General features: G+C 37.4%; 2 protein-coding genes and 2 long non-coding RNA genes across 4 annotated transcripts; all 4 read right to left on the bottom strand.

Moving 5' to 3' along the window:
* Positions 1-216: 216 nt before the first annotated feature.
* Positions 217-1,353, bottom strand: LOC139144590 (uncharacterized). The gene is made up of 3 exons (XR_011554815.1): positions 1,234-1,353; positions 885-977; positions 217-283 (listed from the first exon to the last, which is right to left on the bottom strand). It is a non-coding gene; the product is annotated as an uncharacterized lncRNA (long non-coding RNA).
* Positions 1,354-1,685: 332 nt separating this feature from the next.
* Positions 1,686-2,983, bottom strand: LOC139144589 (uncharacterized). Its single transcript, XR_011554814.1, has 3 exons — positions 2,870-2,983; positions 1,952-2,049; positions 1,686-1,771 (listed from the first exon to the last, which is right to left on the bottom strand). It is a non-coding gene; the product is annotated as an uncharacterized lncRNA (long non-coding RNA).
* Positions 2,984-4,066: 1,083 nt separating this feature from the next.
* On the bottom strand, positions 4,067-12,139 carry LOC139143336 (uncharacterized). The gene is made up of 10 exons (XM_070713571.1): positions 11,929-12,139; positions 9,416-9,526; positions 8,999-9,093; positions 7,894-8,079; positions 7,457-7,525; positions 6,181-6,301; positions 5,752-5,904; positions 4,832-4,898; positions 4,486-4,633; positions 4,067-4,120 (listed from the first exon to the last, which is right to left on the bottom strand). Exons 1-10 carry the CDS (start codon positions 12,137-12,139, stop codon positions 4,067-4,069), a joined length of 1,215 nt encoding a protein of 404 aa, XP_070569672.1.
* A 6,979-nt stretch (positions 12,140-19,118) lies between these two features.
* On the bottom strand, positions 19,119-19,751 carry LOC139143303 (neuronal pentraxin-2-like). Its single transcript, XM_070713530.1, has one exon. It carries the CDS (start codon positions 19,749-19,751, stop codon positions 19,119-19,121), a length of 633 nt encoding a protein of 210 aa, XP_070569631.1.

The following is a 19,751-nucleotide window of genomic DNA, read 5'->3' as shown; positions in this document are numbered from 1 at the left end:
AGTTCAATCAATCAATTTGTCCCACCATTCAAACACCCATCTTCCATTCATCTTTCACATGATCCGTCAAACACAGCAACCAACCATCAATCTCTTCATCTGTTCATTCATTCATTTGTCCGTCTGTTGCATAATGCATCCACCTCTTGAACAGACGTACAAACTTTAAGAGAGCATGCTCAGCTGTACGGATGTTAACATTTTGTCATAAATTACCAGATTCATTGTTGCCACGACAAGGACACAGGGCACTACAATAACAGGAGCCAACGGAAACCATAGACTGCAATGTCATAAGATAAACATTATTTCATTAAAAATTGTAATTCGCGTTATAATTAGATTGAAGAAATATTGAAGTGCGAGCAGCGAGAATGCCATGATGTGTTTTGTTTTGTTTTGTTTTTTGTTTTTTGTTTTTGTTTTTGCCAGAATTAATAACCATAATTATTGTGACTATCGCAATACAGCAATGCAATTTTGTAGACGGTGATTCAATAGAACAGCCCTGTACCATGTATAAAATATTCCTTCACTGAAACAATCTGCTTTCTCATGGATTTGTTGGTTGACATGGATGAAACGCAAAGAATGACCGCTTCGGATGCCGATTAGATGTAGATGAAATTTTAAATTGTAATTTCACTTTGAACGGGAGAAACATCTAATGTTTGAGCAATCTCCAACGAGAAGAATTCATTTCATTTCATGACCAGACTATTTCTAATTAAAGATATTACTTTCAGTACAAAATATAATTTTCTTTACGCAAATTCAATATGGTGGTACACTTTTGATAACATCTACCAGCCTCTCATCAAGAATCTGTTTGCATTCAAGGAAATAAAAGCATGTTGATAATCAAAAGTAGAGTGTTAAGATACCTGTGCCTGTCACGATAGATTTCAAATTTACACCACAGTGACAGCAACACAACGACCAAAGGCAGGATCCATCCATTCAACGTGTATGCAAATCTGATAATTAAAAATATTTATGATTTCAAAGTTTATGAAGAAGAAAACTCTGTGTAATTATAGTTGCATCAAAGCGATGCATTCAAAAACAAATGAATTGTGTAGTCCTTTGCACTGTAACACTTTTCATCTCTTCGACATTGCTCTTTCATTCTAGGGAGGTTACACTATACCCATGTCAACGTCACGGTTTTTCAAAAAAATAAGTTTAGAAACGATCGTTTAAAATTCAATTGAATTGAAATTTGACACTCACTTCCCATGCTTGCTGGTATGAATAAAGCAAGCCAGTCGTCTGTAGGCCTCAATGGATAGATTCAGGGTCCACGCAGTGGTACTGAGAAATGAGTATTGAATCACAGCAGTGGAGACATTCTTGACCTATTTAAAGAAACGGAGGTGTGTTTACATCGGTGGTGGTAAATATGGAGTAAATTAAGACCTGAATGCGTAGTATTCGTGTGAATCATAAAAGCAGATCAAGTGACAGTTTAAAAGTTTATAAAAATCCATCAAATACCGTAATTCTGTACGATGTATGCCGAGAGCTAGTTTTAAACTTACAATAAAAGTATGTAATGTTGGTACTTTTACGAGAGTATGAAAATCTGCATGAATCTCACGATGAAAGTCTTAAAAAGACATATCTCGAAAAGACTAAGGATGCGCAAAATACGGAAACATCTCGACTAACCATGCTATCGCTTGTTAGTCCTCCAAGGAAAATGAGGAAAGGCATCGGCAGAAAGGCCATGGTATAATGTCTGATCACATAGTATTGTTCTGTGTCCAACCTGGTATTGAAAATATGAAGGGATAAAGTACAGCTTTACTATATGGCTGACATGACACTGAAAAGAAGGCTTAAAGTTAAATGCAAATCATGATGATATAAGGGTGATTTTTAATTCATTGTTCTTCAATATCTGCTCATTTTTTCTTGCATCATTAATCCTATTGTGGAAGAACCTTACCTTGATAAAATGATGAATACAGCAGTGATTAATATCAGCAGAAATGACAGGCCGTTTGTGATTGTGATTATGACGTCTCTTGCGGCGACGAGAAATGGCTGTAAATATGCAAATGAACAGAATATTTAGAAGACCATAGCTACTGAACGTTGGGATACACAATCTGCCAAATAAGAAAGCCATTGGTTAAAAGGCCGGTAGTTGTAACTTTCGAAGATGTTTTGACTAATTTTGACTTTGTATGTCATTGCAAGTTCTTGTTCTACTTCCCAAAGCATGTTGAATCACCTACCACTTGGCTTGTTAACACAGCGTCTATACGTATAAAAATGCACTATAATCGTTGTTCGAATTCTGGTCTCGACAAGAATTCACTTGTAAAACAGGAATAATTGAGTTTTCACTTCTACTGACTGAAATGCAAGATGAATGCTGTACGTCAACATGCTCTAGGGAGTAGAACACGTAATACTAGTTGACATTAAACACAAAATGCATCAATTAATCTACGGTCGTATTTCATCGAAGTAATCGGCACCGTTACGTGACTCATTACGAGTTCGTGACGAGTTTGTGCCTGATCAGTCGCTATTGATCTTTAATGGACTATACACAATGGTAAAAGTTCTATAATTACTGCAAGTTCTAAAATTACTTCACTTTTTCCTTAATCTGTAAGACCTCTCGAGAATTACTAAATGTACCAATGACTTTCCAAAAGTGTGAATCACGCCAACTTCAAATGACAGCGTTGTGTCTGTGTATGAAATCTATGACTTATATCTAGTATAAAACTGTGTACTTGGTACTTGTGTACACACATACCGTTTAGAGTAGCTTTTGAGATATATATAGAGAGAGAGAGAGAGAGAGAGAGAGAGAGAGAGAGAGAGAGAGAGAGAGAGAGAGAGAACTGACCTGTGACCTGGTTCCCATTGTCATGACAACTGCTGCAATAGTTGGCTGAGGACACTTACAAGATGTGTAGTTTTTACCAGATTCTGACTTAAGGAGCAAACATTCGCGGGTTTTCCAAATCCTATAAGAATTAACGTGAAGGTTTATCATGAAGTAAAAGTGAGATATTGCAATTAATTCCAGAGTGTGGTAATGATTAAGAAAGTGTTCAAGAAAGACGTCACATAACAAACCAAGGAATATTTCAAAAATGTCAAGCGTCAATGGAACACACGTTATAGTGACATTTTGTAGTGCCAATTAACTGTGATACGAAAGCATTTTATTTCGAAACCATTTCACATAACTTACGCAAGTCATCATTTCACGACTTCTGTTAAAGGCAAGAAACAGAGAGTACACAAACAAGACAAAAAGCTGATCACGTAGCATGCCAAATGTATCAAACATATTTTAAATGTATCACCATATCCCTCGTATCGTTCACTCACGAAACGCTATGAACAATGCACTCTCCCACGTATTATGCCCTGGCTCGGCTGCCCCAATTTGGATAAACGCGACCAGTAACGGATTTACTTTTTGTTTATTTCAAAAAGAATAGCGTGATATATTCAGTGGATTGCAGAATTTGTCGGTAAAAAACTTTTTTTTTACAAATTATGCTGTTCATTTAAACACACTCATAATGCAAAAACAAATGCTAGTTGTCCGTCTATACATATACATATACAAGTCCATGGGGACGTACGGGTGACTTGGTGACATGGTCGCGCACAGCTAGCTGCCACATATTGCAGAGCCAATCATTTGAATGAATGAGCTCCACATTCGTGCAAAAGTAAAGAGGCTCCAAAAACCAGAAATACTCTCACTATACGATAAATTCTCGCTTACAATTTCCTCTTTCAAGCCAACTTAAATTAGTTCTGAAACAATTATATCACTCAAATGATTTTTTTCAGCCTGATGAGGTATATGATAACACATTCATGGAACGTATACGGCTTTTCTGGCCCTCTTTTACGATGGACCATGCATGCTTCCACTTCCGCCATATTACCTAAGGCCGGAAACCTGTGTACGGTTAATAGATTAATTAATTAATTAATTAGTAATAATTGTGTCTAGCGAGTACTTTGAGTTGACCGACTGAAGGGTGCTGTGTTGTGTTAGGCAGAATGATTGCGAACATACTCACCCTGAAGCTTTATTGAACTGCATTGCCACACACTTTGGACCATACCCAGGCTGAGAGAAAAAATAATTATATTGTCATAAAATTAACAACAGGTAAGCAAAAATGACAATGCAATACAAAGTATCACAACATTTGTAACTTAAGAGCTATTTGATAGATCAGATGGGATAAATACAGCTCAGACCGCCATGTTATTACGAAAAGATAGCACATAAAATTCACTGCTGCTTCCTTTACATTGTCGGTAAAGATGATGAACATGCAAGAAGTTGAGCAAATCGGCATATGCACGCATCTTATAGTGTCCCAGGTATTCAAAGTAAGGTGATTCTCATCTCAAAGTGTTCGACGAATTATTTTTTAGTACAACGTAACAATAGCCGGACAGTGAGCCATTGATCGAAGTGTGACATACCTCCTTGTGAGGGAATTTAAGAATTACTGACTCTGGATATTGATAGACGCTGTTTCCACTGTACATCTTCACAGCGACAACAGGACTGTTAACCTTTTGTAATTTCTTAGTGGCAGTGATTGACTTCACAATCTCATCACTCGGGGACCTGCAAGGTGGAGATAAGAGAAGATATAATGCTTACATTCAATAAAAATCAAATTATCGTACATTTCCTAGAGCAAAGGTATGCAAAAGCCAAATGCATTCGTTTCCGTTGTCACTTTGCATTTTGGCTCAAAAAGTATCGTCACATCATCCGAATTTTTTACTTGAGTTTGTTTTATAAAGCTAGGTATAGACTTACCGTTTCTTCTTGACGGGGAGAATGTCACCAGGGTTATGATATACATACGCAATGATGAGTGAAACATCTGTACAAGAAATATAGACCACGTAAACGTACCTGACTTCTTGAAATTTAACAATAATTTCTTTTGCGTGAGATTATGATCATTCAATGTGTTTCTCATTCAATAAAGTTTTGGATTTTGCTAATCGAAAACAGTTTTTAATTTATTTATTTATTTAATTACTTTATTTTGCAAACGAACAGTTTAAGTTTTATCACTCGATTATTGTACTTTGAACATATGAATGTATTTTTGACGTCATATAATTTTTGCTATGCATCAAATAAAGGGATGGGAAATTAAATCATTTTTCTCTATATCTTGAAGTATATCTTGAACAGTGTTCACCTGTAAAATCTCTAAACAATTATTATCAAAATGCAGTTTCAATAGGAGGGCTGCAAAGATATTTCTTAAAAGTTTTGTGGATGTGATTGTCTTTCAAAACATTGCATAAATACTAATAATACTAATAATGGTCAGGATAAGATTGCGAGAATAAATAAATTTATGCGGCCATATAGCTAACTGAAAGGGACGGGCCATTGGTAGAATGCACACCTGTAGCGCTCCAAGACGAAAGTGATGGAAAACTAGACGGTGATAATAGCGTCAATACTAACTATAACGACGATGATTGTAATTATCGGTATGATATTTACGCCTGTAGTGAGGACGTTGACGACGACGACGACGACGATGATGATGATGATGATAATGATGATGATGATGATGACGACAACGACGACGACAACGACGATGATGATAATGATGATGATGACGACGACGACGCGAAAACGATGACGATGGTGATGATGATGGTGTAAAAATGAACAGTTTGATTGGCCATTTATTAAAGCATTATATTGCTTACCTGATCTGCCTCTGAGGACATCTTGGTTAACTGTTAACTTAGTATTTAGTACCTCCTTTGATTCTCCGGTACTTCTCTTTTGTCTCTTTGATCCAGTAAACGTCAATGATTTCATTTTCATAACCATCATGTTCGTTGTCAAGGCTTGGTACTCTACGGCAGGTGAAAATAAAAATTGAATTCTCTATAATGGTGAAAAGATATGCGAACACATTTATTGAAACAGCGCATATCCCTAGGTTGTTTACTATTTGAAACAATAGCTTCATTGGATACTGCAATTTCCAAAGAAATGAAACATCACAAGAAAATGGATTGCTCAGATATTTCCTGAAGTTCCTTGTTTGTTAACATCTATAAAACAATCTGGTCATTGGACAAATGTAAAATTCTTCGAATTAGCAAAACTGAAAATTTCCTTTACTTTACCTATGTTTTCATAATTCAGGTAAACGCCAGTGTCTTCCATTTGTAAGTGATTATTCATGCTGTCAGCAAATTTCTGAAGCGCGTCGAACACCCTGACGGATCCCTTTCTTAATTCTTGTGTCTGAGAAACAATAACATACTGAAGTCAATTAAGTAGGAATCCATTGAATTTTCCAAATCGAGAGAAGTTACCTCAGCCTACGTACTTTTAAGGAAATTACGAAGCAGTGTAACAAAATATTGTCCAGCAGATTCCACAGTGTTCGATGACTTTAAGTTCCTTGCACTGATAACAGGCATCAGAAGAGCAAATATACCATTCTACATCTGCATGGCAAATTGCTCTATGATAAAAAATAAGTTGTTCAGACGTCACTTTTAACTTTGGAAACCAATTAAGATCGTTTATTTATCAATCTAAATTTGTGAAAATTTGGTATGGGGAGCTTTTACGTCAGTTAATGTTAATTAAGTGAACCTTTCACCGGACAGGACATGTCAGGAAAGACGACAATATTTGGTCACTTTCACGACCCTTGCACCACTGTCAGTCTGCTTGTATGCTTAGCGTGACAACGGTTTGGAATTTTCAATAATGGAGCGTAGCAGATGTAGAATCAAGTTAAACGAAGCTGTGACGGTATATTTGGCATCCGCACCAAAACTATTACAGAATTTCGCAAAGGTTTTACATGTGACTGTGCTACATAAGTGCCCTGAGAGCTAACTTATTTATACATGATGGTACTTTTGTAAACAAGATGAGCGCGCATGTAAAGAAAATTTCGCCTTCCTCAATCGCTCAACTCGCTGCGCTGTGTTTTTCTGCCTCCTGTTCGTACTCAAGGAATGCACTCCACGTAACTGTGACCTGCTTGACCGTACATCTTTAATGTATGTACCGCATTGAACATTTCGTGTCGTGAATAATGGAAATTATTTGCTTGAAAACGGGGAAACTCGAAATTCAGTAAGACATTACGTGGGTATTATAGTAAGCTGCCTCATACCGATCTATCAAAGTGATGAATTAATACCAACAACAATAAGGGTAAATGAATTTTCAAAATTTGCTCGCAAGTCATTCAACATATATGTTGAGGTCCAATCAGCCCTATCGAACCCAATGTATTCAACTGACGATTGTAATCATTGCATGAAACTTTCAACTGCGAAAGTCGTGCTTTTCTGTTGAAATTAACAAACCATCTAACTACCCAACTTACTCTCTTAACAGGCACCTTCCCAGCTGCTGTGACTGGCATTTATGTCTTACCTGATGAACAGCTCGCCAGTGATTTTCCATGTCAGCGTCCAGCAGACGGTTTGCAACTTTCACGTATTCCTGGTCAAACAAGAATGAGGTAATTAAATAATAGGGTTATATTGATATTACGGTGATTCTATGGAAAAGAAAATTGACTTATTGCAGAAACATATGTTTTGAAAACTATTGACAAGAGAAAATTTCGGCAATCATGGGTATAGCTGAGCAATCTGCATCGCTCTGTTTAAGTGTTGTCTCAGTAAGAAGCAAGTAATGTACATCAAGCCTCTTTTCGTGAAATATTGCACCCTTCCCAAGTATCGAAATTTTATCTGGAAGTACCATCCGGAATACTTGTATGCTGAAATTGACGATTCAAGTTTAAGGTTAAGCACTGTGTTTTGACGGGTACTGAAAAGAAATGTGCACAGTGTGCTGTTGCTCACCTCCGTATATTCGTCCTTCCTCGCAGATATGCCACTCATTGCCAGTGGATCGCTGTCTTCAACATTGTGCAGTACGTCTACAGCTACCAGCAAATCACCGCTAAGTGTTACGTTCGGGCTTGATAAGAACTTTGCGACTGCGCGCAGCAGTTCAATCGCTTCTGAAATTGACGTGATATTCTGACTCTGTTGGATAAGAATCAACATTTCACTGAAATGTTATCAACGGTACTAAAGCTATAAATAAAGTGTCTTCGAATCGATTCATAAATGCATGCTGGAATTTCTGGTCAACGTCTCGTCATAATTATTCACTTCATCATTATAAGGTATGTTACAACTTTAACGAGACCAGACGTTGACAGAAATTCCAGCATAAGATTATTAAGCTGTAACTTGTGGCAAGTTTTTCAGTATTCTGCTTCAGTATATCTACTACCGTGTCTTACCCTAATCCATTTTTCATGCTGAAATTTCGAGTATTTTTTTTGTCAATACAGCTTTTATGTGTGTAGTGATCATTGTTTATTGTTTACAAATGAATTCTAGTCCGGACTTGAATACAATTTTCAACAATAACAATGGAGATTATACTCATATAGGTTGTGTTGATATGCTAAATACTTAGCATTACATTACAGTTTAGGGATTCAATGCAGAAAGTGTAGGGAAACCGCAAAACAAAAGTTCTGAATAGCCAAAAGATACAGCTTACGGAGCTTTAAGGTAGAACGCGCCTCGGGACAGATATTCGGACTCGCAAACTTTCATAAGTCTTTTCTGACCTACCACTTGTGGGGGGGGGCTCATTTTAAAGCTTTTGGTATAACTGTAACAAAAGTTTTCAGCGTCTTAGTATTTTGGAAATCGAAAATTTTACTTTTCCCATGTAAAGTTCACACAGGGATGGCGGCCATTTTGAATTTCAAATGTTGGGAAATCTTAGGTAATTTGTCTCTCTATACCAAAGTTTGCACTTTGACCCTTGATTTTTTAGTCTTGATTTGGTAAGAGAATAGTCTAAAGTTTCATTGAGGAAGTTTGAGCAAAACTTTAAATCTTTCACTTCCGAGGTGCATATTATCTTAATCAGAATAAGATTTACCTTGTGTGAAATTCCTGCCAAGACGTCGGATTGACAATATTCTGATTCAGCTGGCATCCAATGACCAAAGGTATCACATTTCCGCCGAAAGAGTCCTAGAAAACAGTGATGTCACAACTAAATGTATGTCAACAATGTAGCACTACTACAGTTCCAACTTCACATTTCCTATTGTACATTTATTTGGGTTTGTTAGTATCTCGAATTGATCTTTAGATGGCAGGATACAAGAATAGAAATAATTTAACCTAAAAATGTGAATGCAGAGAAAAATGGTCATCTCTTGTAAACAGCAAACTGTATGTAGCTGATACTCTTTATTGTTGATTTTTGAAAAAAAAATCTATCCCCTTATAATGATCGTCACGAAAACTGTCGTCCATGTTGATATGTGATTATTTTCAAAAACACACCCACCTTGTGTACCATTCGGACAACGCTGCCAGTCCGTAGTACAGCCAGCTACGGTTTTTGGCCAGAAAACACCAAGTTGGTCCGTGTGCTGTGGACAGTATATCTGTGAATCTCCTGTCAAAATATGTTTATAAAGTATTATTTACATATTGAAAGACTGGTGAGCATAAAGTTCCAACAAAGAAAACACTAGAGAATATTCCATACCATGACTCGTTGGAGTTTCATCTTTGCATTTGATTTTTACGATGGTTGTGAAAAGCTTGTGATTGAGGGTATTAAATCTGGATGTTAATGTCAGAAGTTAATCGTAAGGCGTAAATATCAAGAGTTATCACCAAAAATAAAGTTGAATTTAAGAGTAACAACGAAAAGTTGATTCATGTACTTGTGGATATATTAGATTGAGTAACTTCTAACAATAACACAAGTTCGGATATTTCAAACTGTGTGTCAAATTTTTGTTGAACTCAGGCTCACACGACATATGTAGCATCTGATTGTGGGCGACGGGAGAACCACACATGGCTTTCAATTTTGACATCTTTATTTGTTCTTGAAAAGAATACTCTTCTCTTTATCACTATAAATTATTTGAAATACAAATATCAGCCATGCAAAGAGAACACATTGAGTACTTTAACACAGTTTTTTTTTCGAAGAGTGAATCATTGTACAGAATAAAATTCAGTATATGTTTACAATATTTGTTTGAATAACCCACGATTGATTTATTGTCAATGTAAATCACCCTTTTAGGGACCGTCCAGTATGCATGTAAAAATAAACTCGTTAGTTTCCACGGAGATACATCTGTTTCCCTTTTTAAATGGAAAGAGAACTGCTGATCTGAACATACTTAATGTAGCCACATGCAAAATAGACACTTTATTATTTTTATTTTTTCTCGGTTATAGAAGTCCCAAACCCCAATAAAGTATATATTTTCTAAAATCCCTGATATTGGGTAATCCGATCATGCACAATTTACAGTTATTATTTGCATAATAGCACGTGACAAGCGTTTTGCTGAACTTTCCAAAATTTCGTTTTTCCTCCCTTTAGCGAACACCCTGCCAGATTTCCGGTTGAAATTTATGAATTGACAAGCCTTAGCAATACCCTTAAAATCCGTGTCTGCGATTTTTTCTCCGAGTCTCCATTTAAATTATATGGCGGGAAAATTACAATTCCTTGAACAGCACCTTAATCTAACACCTTCAATAGTGCATAAAAAAAAACAAAGGCGTACAAAGGAAATCCTAGAAGGATATTACCAAGTGTTGTAAGTGCGCACATTTCAACCAGAAATCTTGCAGCGTGTGCGCTTAAGGGAGGGAAAAACTGATATTTGGAAGGTTGAGCAAAACGCTTGTCAGGTGACTATTATGCAAATTATAACTCAGCGCATGCACGGTCGGATGTACTAATATCAGTGCTTTCAAAAATATATATACTTTATTGGGGTTTGGAACTTTTATAACTGAGAAAAAAATAAAAATCTGAAAGTGTCTATTTGGTATGTTGCTACCTTAACAACACAAATAGGGAATAATAGAATCTCACACCCCCAAAGACATGGGATCAGATTTCTCACACGAGTTGGGGATATTTTGTCCAACGAGTGTGAGAAATCTGATCCTAGGTCCTTGGTGTGTGAGATTCTTTTTCTCACATGACCACAAAATGCTTTAAATTCACACCGGAGACATTGAATGCTTATCTGTATCAGCGACTATCCTACTTCGTGGCCATCTAAGCTTAGTATTCCGTGTCACTAACGCCAACTCCGTGGCTTGTTCCACTGCTGATACTTCAACTTCTGCTACAGACAAGATGTCCGACAAAAATTGCTATATGTTCCAAGTGTCCTATGTCCACCAGTTATTTGGAAAATTCGGCCGTTTTTGTGAGTCTGTCACCAAGGACGTACAACATGATCTAATATCGTTACAATGCTGTCGTCTGCCCCGTACAATGACCTGCTTACTTTGTTTACTCCATGTGTTACTCATCGTGCCATTGGATGATATTTTGCGCGTTGAACGAAAGGCAGTCTATCATTCAATCAGAGCTCGTGTAATATATACTGCATAGTGTGGGACGGTTGCTGAGTGTGTGGGATCGATTTTTTCCCACACTGTCGATCCCACACTCCCAGCGGCCAGGAATGTGAGAATAGTAGTGGACTGCTTGAATGCAACATAACATAATGCATAATGCACACGTGACGTTATTAAGGTATATGTAGAGTCATGTGTAACGAATATTAAACATACTGGAACTAGTTGACCAGTAAAATGACCCATTGAAATAGGAAGGAGGTTGAAGAAATTGCATTTCGCTGCTATAAATTTCATTAGCAATACCACCAGACCTCAGAAATACATGACCAATTATGTCTCAATTACTGATTCAATTTTTTTTTGTCTTTCATCAATCATGTCACACATAGACTTTGTCGTGGAACTACATGATCAAACGGAAATGTAGTGGACAGCATAATTGCTATTTACCATTGGTACATTCGGAACCACTGGTCGTCTCCTCGCTTGAAATCTTTGGTAGGCATCTTCCTTTCATCCTTTTGTAACGTGTCATACATTTGCATTCATAGCCTCCGATGGTATTTTCACAGTACTCTGCCCCGTTAGCGATGTCACAGTCATGTTCACCATTGGAGCATTCATCAACATCTGAAATGGGGTCATGCATATATTGTGTCATGGGTCTAGGGCTTGTTGCAAATCTACTTTGTGCGTAAATTCAAGTAGATCGCTACTGTAAGGATGCCTACAGCCACGACCTATTAGAAAGTAAGTGAAGAGCAGACTTGAAGCCCACGAGCGACTGTGGCCTGGTGCCATTTAACTCTGAGGAATTTGTACGATTTGATGCCAAAAGCCACCCTAGATCAGCAACTTTTTAGGCAATTTGATTTCATACGGCCGTTGAAACTCAAAACTTGGGCTCTAATTTGACTAGAAATATCCCATACATGTAATGACTCAATAATTGCAATAACTCTAGCAGCACAACCCCGACAATATTGGGAGTACCCCTGGATGGACCATGAGGGGCTGGGGGGGGGGGGGTCCATGGTACTACAAGAAGTAAAGATCGATAGCTCATTAATGAAATTACTAATAAAGAACACAAATCTTGGGTGGTGACAAACTGAACGGATGAGTTTTATCAACAGAATTATGTCACCTGCGCAGAACACACCAGCAACGATCATTTCAAATGCTCATTACTTACCAACACAGACAGGCATTGCATCTAAAACTCCGTCGTTGCATTTAACTATTGGGCTTCTGTGTGGTTTCTTACCACGCCGACATGTTATACGCAAAGATTCACCGTGCAGAATGATTCCATTAAGTACAGCATTAGCACGCTTGAGCTGCACAGGGCAATTTCCTATCAAAGGACAGAAAGTGAGATAAATAGACACCAGTCGAATACCTGCAATCTAGGCATAGGCAAAAATATTTCCAAAGTGAAGAATGAATACAGTAAACAAAGTTCATGTCTATGCTAAACTCCATCAACGAGATTTCCATGGTATTATTGTACTCTCAAATCAATATTGTCTCTGTAAGATATAAACGTAATTCACGATATAAAAAAGTCTAAAATATATTAACGTTCAATTTTCATTATTACTTGTCATGTCGGGATTAGGTCTGTATTGAAGCCATTTCATTATTACTTGTCATGTCGGGATTAGGTCTGTATTGAAGCCATTAGAGCATCTTAGGATCTTCTACATCATTTAAGCTTTCCGATGATAACATGTTAAAAGTATCCTCCAATTACCTCTAACGGTAACATTGAACGAACAAGTCACTCTATTGTCTGACGGGTCCCAAAATTCATACGTCACTTCCGTTGTACCAAGGGTAAAGCAATGTCCTGGTTCATGGGTCTTGTTTTGGAAAATGGCACCCGAGTTGTCTGTTGCTGTAGGCTCTTGCCAAGTTGTATTAACGCAGTCCATCTTTTTAGCAGGTAACTTCACTTCCATGTCACAACAAGGTGAGATGATCTTCGGATTTTCCATATCTAGCATTTAACGATTACATTTAAGACGGTAAACAAATACTTAAACAAAAGAGCAAATGAAGAAATAATGATAAAATAAACACAATCTAAAATTATCCTAGAGATCTTCGATCAGTTTCTAAACATGATGATCAATTCGTTTCATACAGTCTGTATGTCACAGACACATCCTGATATAATACAAGTAAATACAAGTACGTAAATTACGAAAAATCGTCCAGTGCACGTGTGTGATGAAACCATCTTTTCCACGGAGAGGGAAAGGTAGAATTGAGATGCGCGTTAAATGTAAAAGTTGACACCCCTGTATAAAAAGTATGACCTTCTTATATCATTCCATTGAGACAATCAACAAGAAAATTATAACAGTAGAATCCTATCGTAATAGTGGTATGCCCGCAATATTGTTCTGTTAATGGGCAATGTCAATGCTGTAACTGTATCTTACGTGTGACTATCTACGTAGTATACTTAACTATATAAACTACTATGCGTTCAAATTAATTTGGATAACTTAAAATTCAGCATAAATAAAGCACTTGACGACCAGTGGTGGCGCTCCAAGGATGCATTTATGCTTGTCACCGCAAATTTAAAGAATTCCCTTTCATGGACGTTTAACAATAAAGACCTTTTCTGAGAAATATATGGGCGAAAATTAGATCCCCCCCCCCCACAAATTTACAAAATCAACGACACGGACGGATGATATGACAACCACGTGAATGTTATCCTGTGCCAAATACAATCCCCTCAAAACTGTCCATTGAATTTGACCTCTCCATTTCGTAAAATCAACCCATCGCCGCCTCTCGTACAGAATGAAAGCTCCCAAAACATGTTGAATACTCATTCACATGAATTTGATATTACACATGCCTACTTTACTTACATACCGCTATGTGACTTTCTCTTGTACTTTCTCACTCCTCCTACATTAGTCCTTTGCACAATATATTAGCCCCTTGCGCAACGTAATTTAGTTATGAATCATCATCACTTACCTATCACAATAACGTCAAAGGAGCACCCGTATGCTGCTGTAACATTGGTGGTATTTGATGTGCATGTTATAAGTGTCTTGCCAATTTTGAAATGACTTCCAAGCGGATAGTCACACTGCACAATATCCAGTAACTTCAACTCCCTGTTCTCTGGTACTGGCACTAAATCCCACCACACCTCGCCATAACCTTCATCTGGTGAAGTTGTGTTTGTTACAACTTCTGCTGATGGCTCACAGGAATTTACAGGGTCTAAACATAAATGTAACACAAAATAACGCCGCCCGCTAAGGAGTGCATATTATCTTTGAACTCATTTTCATTTCAATGATCATTGTTTACCGTCAATAACGGAAATAGTCTCAGCAAGGCATTAAAATTATTTATTTGTTTGATGATAAACATGGAGCTCGCACCACTACGTTTTTCAGAAATGAATAGCAGTATTATTATCATTAATTTTCGATTTCCTCATGATATTAACAGGACACCCAAATGAGTAATGTTATCCCATTGTTATTGTATTGAAGTTCCTGTCCTTTTTAGACAAGCTTTAGCAACATTCTGCTGTTTTAATGGCACGCAACGAACAGGCAATGGGCACATGGCATGATTGTGACGTCCAGCACGCTGCACTTTTACATGGCAGTTCGCAGTGTACACAAAAAGATAGCCACCTCTCTCTCTGCTACATATGCTAACGACGATTGAGCGCAATCGAAACAGGGAGAGTATTGAAACCGAGGAGACTTTGGATTGGTACAGATGGTAATGATATCTTGAACCATGACACGTTCTTCCCATGCTTTCCTTACGGTGTTCATCGAGATACGGAAGAATTGTCGCGCTCGGCGTTGACTTCTGTGGAAAGAGTCCTCCAGTTTATGAATGAAGCCGGTTTGCACAAATTATTTATATATGTTTGCGCGTAGAAAAATAAAAGTAAATTCCACCAAATTTAAGGGTGTTCCTATCATTTGTGAAATTCTGGACAGGGGCATATGATCAATCGATTATTACCCAATATTGCCTGTTGTCGTATCAGCATTCTCATAAGCATTCACGTCATTTGTGCTGCGTCAGACACTCGACTTCGTCTTGTGTTCGGACGCAGCACAAATGGCACTCATGCTGATATGACACAGGAACGGGCGACATTGGGTAAGAATACAAAATATGAGGTAGCATTTCTGCTAATCAAAAAGCTTCCGTCATTTTTTGGCAAAGTTAGAATTTATGGCTTCATTGTTAAACGAATGAATTATTTACAACAAAAATAAATGCCTTAATTTCGCTTATGAATCCATGTCAAATTAAACTCGGTCAAATTGTAAGCTTACCCCCTACGACAATCAGATCACATAGTCGAACAGGTCCTTTGGATGTAATCTTGATTTTCTGGCCGATTGTATTACAGTGAGATATAAAATACCCAGTGCCAAATGCATCCTGTCTTCCGTCATCACAATTGGACATTTCAGGCGTTTTCCCTTTGACTCTTATCACTGCGTTTGTAACTGAGAAGAGAGAATAAAACGAACTATTGTACAGCAGAATTGACTTTACTTCATCATCAAGTGAATTCTTCCCTCGCATTTAGAAAAATAGTGCCGTTTTTTGAATTTATTTATTCAGATAGACTGTTCGGTGTGCATCTCTGTTAATAGTTTACTTTGATAAACAACAGCACGCTGCGAAGACATGTCTTATCGTGTATCCGCCATTCAACTTTTGGTTTGTGGAGCGTGTCAGTTGATCTGTGAGCCGAACACAGCATTTCCATGTAAAAACAATATACGTGGCAAGATTTTAGAGACGATTTCTTATAAGTTTGCAATGTACATTAATCACTTAATTGCACGATCCAACCAACTACTATAAAAATTACTTTTGGTGAAATAGAACCGACCGAGTCTGAGCAATAGAGTATCATCCGGTCCCGGCATCCGGTACGATGTCTGAACAAAAGTGATCGCCCGACATTGAAAGTAACTGACACAGGGTAACCTCGATTTTGATATATGGTCATTTGTCGTCACAGCGAGCTGATTTCGGGCAGAAATTGTTAACGTTCTGGGGTTAAATAGCTGTTTGTGTAGAGGGCAATTTGGCCATGGCCATGTGACAACCTGTTCCCATTTATTCTTGTGCGCGGCCTGCAAAAAAACGCCCTCGTTGTTAGTGATGTCACTTGTAGAGCGCCCTCACCTTTGACGAGTGTCGATAGTGCCGAACAATTCAATGTGTTTACTTCATTCAGCATCTTATGGTGTGCCATTGGTAGTTTGTTGCGAAAAAGTGTGTGATCGTGAAGACGGCAACTAATATCGTGAACCGGCTCATACAATTTTGCAAACTGATCTGTCATCCATATCAAATGAGTATGAACTATCTTCTGTTGAAATAACATTTTCTTTACAAGGGAAAAGACCAAGAATATCCCTACATGGATGTGACAGTTTACAATAAATGACCCACCTGCGTCGTCTTGTGATGTTATTAACACAGCAACATAGCGTATAGCATAGAAAATTTGCCCTAACTTGACAGTTACTGTCCATTTCCCTTGATGTTGTGTGAGACAACATGTGTCCTTATCTCCATCAACAAAGTGTTCCGTGTTGTTGACTCCCTTAGAAGATACTACCACTCCAGGTTTAATGGCGATGTTCTTCTCACCTAGATTAAAATATATAGGCAATCTTCCAATAAATGAATGGCATCCGTTTAAAAATAATATCGATTATATCAGAATGAGCTCAAAACATTTTCGCGATGCCCGGCAATCTTTCATGTTCAGAAACATTACGGGCTGTCGCTATGGTGATTGTATGTGATTAAGAAGACATAATTGTCGTCGCGGTCGTCAATTTAGTCATAAACCATAACTTAAATCGAGGCGAACGATTAAATTTTTACTCAGTTACTATCATTGATGATGTAGTCTAGGGATAAGAAAGAAGCAATTTTTATCACTGAATACTTGTGCATGTATACGTTGTTTATACACAGCTGCGTAAAAGATTTTACCTGCCATAGACTGAAACATCGCCTCAACAAAATGCAAAAAATATTAAATTGATTTTCTATCTCTCTCTGACGTTCATTATTTAATTCTCTTTCATGGCATTTTAACTTAGATAATGTTGTAAAATAACGCGATAACAATGATCTCAATTGTTTTCTCCGTATCGCAGAGCACTACACGATAATACGATTCCACTGAGCATAATGACATGCCCCGAACGTTCAGTATCACAGAATTGCACTTGTTTACTCCGCTCAAGAGCCGATGGAAGAAGTATTTGGTAGTCTATCTGTTTATATTGCTTGGAATCTAGAGTACGAACAGTTTCCGAATAGAATCTAGGAAACATTTTTCGTACAAGTATTAGCTGAAAACAGTAGTAGTCAAAGACAAAACTGAATACTCTACGTATCATATTCAACAATTTATCATTACTAATTCGATGTATTTTTTTCGTATATATTTTGATCCAATAACCATCTTTACTCCATTAAGAATATTGAAAATGTATTTTGTGTTAATCTTTTCTTCATGTTTCATATTTTATTTTCCTACTCATTTATTGTAAATTGACAGGTCCTAAGAAGGCATAAGCAGTATCCGTATACTCAATGACAGAAAAGTATCGTTTAAAAACAAAGGAGATGAACAAAAAACTAGCGACTATTGACACACTAGATGACTTTAATTGGCTAATCTGTTAACTGACGTACTTGTATTCTTGACGACAAAAATGTGTCCACGTTTTTTCACGATGAAAGCATCATATATCTTATTTTACAAAAGTTTATTTTGTCCGACAGATAACGTGGCATAAATTTTCACTAATTCTCGGCTTACTTGCGGCCGGAAACATGTTGAAACAAATGAGTTCAATCAGATAGTGAAATTTAAAGACAGTTATAAGTTTCAGGACATTAAGCATCGTCAGCATTATTCTTTGGCCCACAATGCAAGAATCATGTTGGTTGTTAAGGGTATAGTCATACTTTTTCTAGCCATATTTGTGTTCTATTTTATTTGGTTCGTGTAATCACCCAAACAATAATGATCATGTTACTCCATGTTAATTCCAAAATTATCGGTTGCTCAGGGCAAGATCACACGTAGTTGCCGAAAGCACAATCATCTGGGTTTTTTGGTTCTTTGTTGGACAAATGTACTGACATCTTTACCTTCACCGAAAAATCAAAATGTTTGTAGTGGCAGAGAGCTTGGCCATGGTTGCTGGGCAAATTTGTCATTTGGTAGAATGATATGCCTAGTTTAGTGTTCTTAACATATCAGGTCAAATTTCTTACAAATAAGTTTAGTATTACATTTTTGGATATTTGTTAAATGCTTGGATGATACGAGCATTCCTCTTACATCCTTACATGTTGTTAATCGTGTGCTATTTGCCAAACTCTCTCGTTATACTTTCCGCTGATGAATATTGTAGAATTAATCATCACGATGTAGCAAATGAAAATACCAGTTGTATCCTGTTGAAAATATTTTACTTTTCCTATTGGGTCGAGTCATAGTAAGCTAATGTTATTATTGGTTTACACACTATGCGTAGTATTTGCTAACATATTGTTGTGTACGTCGGGTTTCTTTCATTTTACTTAAAATCATGGTTTTTCATTGCAAACATTGAAAGCCCGATGAGGTACGAAAATGAAGAGAACTTACGTGTTGTATCCGAAATTTTCTGAATCTCAAATAATTGGAAACGTGAGTACGCCCACGATACAATCGCAGAATGGTATTCAAGGCCACACATCAGTAACTGTATTTCTCGTTCGTCGACAAATTGATTCCACAAGTTAAATTCAGTTAAATGTCCTTGAAAGGCTTGGCTGTCCTGGAAGCCTCCTCCAAGGCTGTCTTGATCTTGACCCAGAATCAGAATTCCACCGCCTTGAACTCTTTTGTTGACGTTTTTACTCTTCTCATGTTCTGATTCCTGTTTGATTTTATGTCCGTTGAGATAGAGCAAGTATTTGTCCCCTGTAAAATTCAGAGTAAAACACCAAAATGTCCAGTCCTCGAAACCAACATCTTCTACATACCAATACATTCTCTTGGCTATCGTAGCAAGCAACCTGAACGTATCAGTTCCATCTCTCTTGTACGGATTTTCCATGGTAATTTCGTTTCCGTTGGTTTTAATAGCATAGGACACAAATGTGTAGATATGTCCCACTTCCGGGTCTGGTATCCTGACCCAAAGACACATGGACATGTCGGACAT

Source organism: Ptychodera flava, chromosome 11 (assembly GCF_041260155.1).
Source record: "Ptychodera flava strain L36383 chromosome 11, AS_Pfla_20210202, whole genome shotgun sequence".
In the NCBI taxonomy this organism is placed as follows: Eukaryota; Metazoa; Hemichordata; class Enteropneusta; family Ptychoderidae; genus Ptychodera; species Ptychodera flava.
Note: the sequence above shows the minus strand (reverse complement) of the source record. Positions and strands in the feature narration are given on the sequence as shown.